This window comes from Hordeum vulgare, chromosome 1H (assembly GCF_904849725.1).
Source record: "Hordeum vulgare subsp. vulgare chromosome 1H, MorexV3_pseudomolecules_assembly, whole genome shotgun sequence".
In the NCBI taxonomy this organism is placed as follows: Eukaryota; Viridiplantae; Streptophyta; class Magnoliopsida; order Poales; family Poaceae; genus Hordeum; species Hordeum vulgare.
Genome location: NC_058518.1, coordinates 383,916,285 through 383,923,596, shown reverse-complemented (window position 1 = coordinate 383,923,596; position 7,312 = coordinate 383,916,285). Strand labels below are relative to the sequence as shown.

General features: G+C 47.0%; 1 protein-coding gene across 1 annotated transcript; it reads left to right on the top strand.

The window, feature by feature from the left end:
- The first annotated feature begins 4,861 nt into the window (after positions 1 to 4,861).
- LOC123411680 lies at positions 4,862 to 6,457 on the top strand. The gene is made up of 2 exons (XM_045104646.1): positions 4,862 to 5,024; positions 5,132 to 6,457. The coding sequence occupies exon 2, from the start codon at positions 5,147 to 5,149 to the stop codon at positions 6,149 to 6,151; it is 1,005 nt and encodes a 334-aa protein (XP_044960581.1). The 5' UTR covers positions 4,862 to 5,024; positions 5,132 to 5,146; the 3' UTR covers positions 6,152 to 6,457.
- Positions 6,458 to 7,312: the final 855 nt, after the last annotated feature.

Sequence of the window (7,312 nt, the reverse complement as noted above, 5' to 3'; positions counted from 1 at the left end):
AGGTCCCACTATTGGATATTGACCGGAGAGTGTCTCGGGTCATGTCTACATAGTTCTCGAACCCGCATGGTCTGCACACTTAGGTTCGATGACATTTTTGGTATAGTTGAGTTATAGGTGTTGGTAACCGAAATTTGTTCGGGGTCCTGGATAAGCTCCCACTAAGGCCCATGAGATTTGAGAAGGAAAAAAAACAAGGTGGAAAGAGTTTCCAAGTGGGAAGAAGGAATCCTAATCCTACTAGGATTGGAGGAGGACTCCTCTCCTCCTTGCGCAAGGAAAGAGGCCAGCCCTAAGGCGCAGCCTCCTCCCTCCCTCCTCCTATATATACTAGAGGTTATTGAGGGTTTTGAGACACAATATCCAGCCATGTGCTGCCCTCTCTCTCTAGATCCGTTTCTCCTCTAGTTTCAGCGGTGCTTAGGCGAAACCCTGCTGGAATAGCACTACCACCACCACCACCACGCCGTCGTGTTGGAGAACTCATCTACCTCTCCGCCCCCTCTTGCTGGATCAAGAAGGTGGAGATCGTGATCGAGTTGTACGTGTGCTGAACGCGGAGGTGCCGTCCGTTCGGCACTAGATTGGGAAGGATCGTGATGGGATCGCGGGACGGATCGTGATGAGATCGCGGGACGGACTGCGATTTGGATCACGAAGATGTTCCACTACATCAACCGCGTTATATATGCTTCCACTTAGCAATCTACAAGGGTATGTACATTCACTCTCCCCTCTCGTAGATGATCATCACCATGGATAGGTATTGTGTGTGCGTAGGAAAAATTTTGTTTCTCATGCTACGTTCCCCAATAGTTGGTGTGTGCTGCCCACGTAGGACGCGTGTTGTACGTCCGGTGTCGTTTTGCAGGATCCGGCGCCGGTCACCGGTACGGTCGTCTCCACTGTATTCATGCCGGACCGGGTAATGGAGTGGGCGTTGGCGTGCGGGTACTGTGAAGGGTTGATGGATCGGAGCCGGTGTCGGTCAGCGGTAAGATCGCTCACACTGTAGCCATCCGTGCGCTTCTCCATCATACCCGCGGTGACGTATTTCACCTTTAATCGAAGGCCCTGGTCACGTCCTAGGGATTGATGCAACGGGTGCCCTTCAGCCGGCTCGTGGCATGGCCATTCGGCCAGAGAGTAGCCGACTACGCTCCTAACCGGCAAGCACTGTGTAGCCATCCAGGAGGAGCCGACGGTCGAGGAAGCTATTGCTCCCCTTTATTCCAAAGTATAAAGGAGTAGGCTTCATGAGCCTACCCCAGGGTTATCCCCCCGTCACTACTACTTTCTATATCTTTGTGATGCTTATATGATGATCATCCACTCTTGTTTGGTGTTATGTGCATTGTAATCCATTCATATCATTTATGTGCACCACCAAGATGTAAGTCACATGGAAGAGTGGCCCATTATCCTAATCAATCGTGCATTTGCATTCAAACGTAAATTTAAAATAACTCACAAATTTAGGGGGAGCTCTTGCTTATCACATACTTCCCAAAGCGACTATGTTATACATTGATTATATTATATGTCGAAGCTTTGATCTATATGTTGTCATCAATTACCAAAAATGGGGAGATTGAAAGCACAACTTCCCCCTAGGTGGGTTTGGTAATTAATAACAACATATATTTCATTGGCCTAATGATTCTACCAAGTATATTTTAGGAAAAGTTTGATGAACGGATTGGCAAAGGATTGTGAGGAGATCCGCTAGATGCAAGGAACGTTAATTGGCTTCAAGCTTCAAGACTCTACACTTTGCATTTTGTGAGAGATCACATTTGAGTCCATAGGAAAGCTAATACTATTAAAAGGAGATGAGGTAACTATGATGATTTGGTTGCTCAGGTGCTTAGAGTTAGCCACCAAAAATAATCATAAATTCTCCCACAAAAATATTATACCTAAACCCTATCACTCAAATTCGGTTCGACCAATACTTCCAAATCGGCCCTACCGAGTTTCACCCTAGACAGATCCAGAGCCAACCATAACATCCTGGTGCCACCAAGTTTGATTTCGGTGAAATCGAAATCAGCAACCAACTTTCTTTTGTCCCATTTCTAAGAATCAGAATTTCTGAGTTTTAGGAATCGGTGACACTGAAACTGGTAAATGCCTAGGCCATCCAAAATCAGACCCACCGAGATATATATATCAATCTCACTGAAACGCCAAAAGTAGCCACATTTTGCACTAGTCCGTGCAACCGAGTTTTTGCTTCGATTTCACCGAGTTGGGCAATAATGTTGTAACAGTTGGATTTTGTAAGATGTATATATATACCCCTCCACCTGCCTCACATTTGGAGAGGAAGCACTCAGAATGAACCAACACTTGCCCCATCCATTTTCTGAGACAGAACCACCTACTCATGTGTTGAGATCAAGATATTCCACTCCAACAATATGAATCTTGATTTCTAGCCTCCCCAAGTTGCTTTACATCCAATCAATCTCTTCTACCAAACCAAATCTATGAGAGAGTGATTGAGTGTTGAGGAGACTATCTTTTGAAGCACAAGAGCAAGGTGTTCATCATACATACCACATCTATTACCTTTTGAAGAGTGGTGTCTCCTGGATTGGTTAGGTATCGCTTGGGAGCCTCCGACTTCGTGCGGAGTTCAACCAAGAAGTTTGTAAGGGCAATGATATCGTCTACTTCATGAAGATATACCTCGAGTGAGGCTAGTCCTTCGTGGACGTAAGCCATGATCGTATAGACAAGGTTGCTTCTCCGTGGATCCTTCGTGGTTGGAGCCCTCCGTGGACTCTCGCGGCCGTTACCCTCCGCGGGTTGAAGTCTCCATCAACTTGGACGTATGATAGCATCATCTATCGGAACCATGCCAAAAATCTTTGTGTCATCTTTGCATTTGATCTTATTGTCCCTACCCTCTACTTACATGTGCATGTCTTTTTTCCGTTGCTATACTCTTAGACTTGCATGTGTAGGGTGTGCTTGACTTGGTATAATTGCTAAAACGTGCCAGCTATTAAAATTGGAAAAAGGCTAGAGTTTTTATTTGATCTAGTAGTCTAATTAGCCTCCCCCACCCATCTAGACATGCTTTGGATCCTATAGTGAGGCAACAGAAGCCCTCGTGGCGGACGTAGGTGAGGCGGAGTCGCACTCTCCGGCGTCGTGTTTGGTGCACGGCCATTCCGGGCACCGCAACCGCATCGTGGTGGACGTCGACGACTCCTCCCAAGATGATCCATCATCGATCCCACATGTACTGGCACCGTGAAGGTTCCGAACTTCGACAAGGAAGGATAGGGCATGAGAGACGGCAACGACTCGGGTCCGTGAGCCGATACGTGTCCTATGTCCTACTATACCTCGCCAACTGTCGGAGCAACATTTGGAGGAGCACAGACGATCATGGGACATGGGCATGACGGAGCCGGACGGGCATCGGTAAGATTAGGTTTCACGTTGCATGTAATAATGTGGATTTGATGATTTGGCAATGAATTTTTTTTTTGTGACGTCAGATCACTGTCAGTAGGCGTTTGGGGACGAGATTTCTGCTACTTATCGTTGTAGATAGATACTTTAAAACAGCAGAATACGTAAGTGAACACCAAACAGACGGTCAACAGAAACAACCGACTCTGTTGATGTCGCAGCACTGCAGCCGGCTCTACAAGACCAAAACACACACCTCTCCTATACTAGCCTAAAACTGAAAATCAAACATGCATCTGCAACCAACCCCTCCCTCAAAAAGGAAAGGGAGGATATTCAACCCAACTGATACTAGTACAGCTCTACTTCCTTCGTTTCTAAGTATAAGTCTTTTAAAGCATCTCCAACAGTAGCATAAAAATATCGCGTCTAATAAAAAAAATAGCGTGTCACTGTAGCATTTTTAAAGCGTGGGGATCGGAGTATCTCCAACAGACGCGTGCTAGTGGGGTGCCCAATTCAGCCCAGTCCAGCGACCCCACGTGCAGCAGCACAGAGTTTGCTGCGCGTGCAAGCAGGCGCACCAAATATACCGCGCGCGATAGCGTTTTCCAGCGCGCACCCAAAAGTTTTTAGCTCGCGTCCAAAAGTTTTTAGCGTGCGCGTCTATTGAAGCTGTCTGGCGCCTAAAAACAAATGTTTTAGCGCCCGGAGCACTTTTTAGACGCCTGTTGAAGATGCTCTTAGATATTTTACTATGAAATACATACGGAACAAAATGAATGAACGATCCATAAATGAGTTTACATTTTAAAGTATGTTTATAAACATTCATATGTAGTATGTAGTGAAATTTTTAAAAAGATTTATATTTAGGAACGGATAAGGTAGCTAGCTAGTAAAAAGGTAGATAAAAAAGCAAAGGAAAGTAGTGGTAACCCTCCCCTCCCCTTGTATGGTAGTGGCAGTTGTAGCACCATCGGATCGGGCATTCGTAGCAAGGTCGTCTGACAAGAGATTTTCTCAAGCATTAGTTGGACACGCTTTTAGGTCTTTCACTAGTGTAGATGTCTTGTTTTTATCCACATCGGGGAAAAGATAAAAGTGCAGCAGAGGTGCAGACTGCAAGACTGGAGAGTGCATGCAGCGAATCGTTGCTCAAAGTTTTGAATTAGTCCGCTCTCTCTCTCTCCATGCTCGCCTCTGGTCGCGTCGCGTGAACCACCATGCAGACTGTAACCAGTCTACAGTGGTAAAGTAGCTAGTCTTTGTCGAAAAGATAAAGTAGGTATACGTACCATGCAGACTGGGTAACCAGTCTCCAGTGGTAAAGTAGCTAGTCTTTGTCGAAAAAGTAAAGTAGGTATACGTTGTATCCACGACCGATGCATACGTACACGCAGATTAGCCTCAGCCTGGGTTTGCTTTGGACGTTGGCGCGCAACCCCAAATTTCGGGCCTGTTATCGCGCCCAAAGTCTCTCTCTCTCTTTTAGTACCCCGGCCGGGCCGCGTGAGAGAACTGAGAACCCAAGCCTTGAGAGAGAAAAGAGAGAGAGGGGAAGGGACGAGCACAGGGGAGGTGAGCGAGCACAGGTCTGATCTGCTCTCTTTCCGATGCCTGCTTTGTTTCCGCTGGCCTTTGTATGGTTTTGATCAACTAACTTGCCATTTGTTTTCCTCTTAATGATCTTCCTCTCCAGGAACACTTAGCCAAGATGTGCGTCTCCATGACCTGCGTGTTCAAGTTCGTGTCCAAGACGTTGGGATCTTTCCCGGATCTACTGGTCAAGATGTTGACATTCATCGGCGTTGTGACAGGCATGTTTTTTATGGGCAACACCGTCTCTGATCCATCATCTGTCATCAACGGACTCAAAAACTTCAACACCACATCCACATCTCCTACCTGCGACGGCAAGCAAGTGGCCCATCATTACAAAAATTTGGCTTTCGATATTACTTTTCTTTCCATTGCCATGGCACTCGCAGCCTGTGTCGTGTGCTGTGTCAAGATTATCGTGGACGCCGGTGCCCGGGAGGAAGAGGAAGAGGAGGCCGACCCCATTCCTGCCCGGCGGGCTAACCTTGAGCACGAGAGCGCGTGTCAGGCTTATGGGGCCGCCTGGAATACCGAAGACGACGCCAGGCGCGCCTTCATGGAGATGCAGGCCGCCTTCTACCACGCCGGCAAGGTCGCCAACGACGCCAGATCCAAAGCCAATCGAGCTGTCCAAGCTGCCAATGCGGACTTGGACGAAGCCAAGACCAACCCAGCCGACGACGTGGTTGCCGCGCAGAACGAAGTTGCGAAGGCGGAGGAGAATCTCGAAGTCATCACCAAGCAACTCAAGGAAGCAGAAGCCGATGTCACCCGGAAGGAAACTGCGACTTGCGAGGCCAAGAAATCCAAGGAGGATGCAAAGAAGGCTGCCGACGCCTTCAAACCCAAGACTGGTATGGCCCGTTTCCCTTGTTCGATAAGGTGGATTCTGCGTGCGTTGGTTCTGTTTGCCACCGTGGTGTCCATTTACTCGTGCATAGTCGCGACCCATTCCTTCGTGGAGCTGCTCGAGTACAAGACTGGGTGTGTTCGCTTCGAGGGTGATTCAGAGAGTCGTCATGTGGCCCGTATCGCCTTGTCCATCTTCAGGGGCTTGCTGTATCTCGCATTCAGCCTCCTTCATCTCATGTTTGCGTTGGGGGCTCTCTGCACTAACTGACTGGCCAGAGCTAGCGGGTCTAGCAGGATGATGATGCATGCATTGCATTGCAGTGTGTGTGATCCATCCAGTCTTTTCTTGTGTAAGCATGTGGTTCTGTACGTCTAGGGAATTCTATGGACTGGTCGATGGTGGGTTAAGTTGGAGGTTCTACCTGGTGTCTCCCAAGGTTGATGCTTTCTGCGAGGGAGGAAGATCAACATGTATCCCAGTAATTTAGAAGCGTCTAGTTTGCTCTACTGTACTGTTTAATTTTTCAAGTCCTATCATTGAACTCTGCTGATCGAGAATGCAGTACCAGTTGTAACTGTCACATTGATTATGTTTGCTATTGCAAGTACTTGCTTTTCTTAATTTCCTTCTTGTGAATATCATCACTGTATGCGTTCAGTCCAACAATCGAGGTTGCATGTCCAATTATCCTCTGTTCCATGTTCACAGTCCAGCATTCTCATGTGCCCTGCCTACTGGACAAATGAGCATCTACCCTACAGCCTGATTATAGCTTAGCAGAGCAAACACGCACACGACTTTTTTTTTTTTTAGAGAGAGAGAGAGAGGCACGCACACCACTTTTTGGGTTGAAGGGATTTTCATACTATGAATTTGGTTTGAAGGGATCTCATGGGAATTTTGAGGATCTTGATCCATAGAAATTTCTTCCCTATGAAAATATTTTGGATCACGGGGGAACAGGGTCACCAAACTTTGAAAACTCTAAAGAAAAACAAGCAATGCAACTAGTAGCAACTACGTCGTGCCGGTGCAAGCGCGGAAGATGCCGTGTGTTTACTTTCTGCATTCGAACATATTTCGTTCATCCAAAAATATTTATCGAAGAAATGGATGTATCTAAACGTATTTTAGTTCTAGATACATCCATATTCTAGTTATCAGTTCACCGTGGAACATTTATATGTTATGAGCACACGGGCAAACGTGCTTAAAACATGCTATATTTGTCGGCTTTCACACAGACTACATTAGTGCAACAACCCATAGTGAAACCACACCCACACGTTGGAGCAACTCCAGTGATGTGCACCAAAATGCCGGCAAATGTCTGGACTGTGTAGTCCGTACAAATTTCACCCTCCAACAACGTGCACCAGTCAGGGACGGAGCTGCCTTATAGGCACTGGGGTCAATTGACCCCAACGA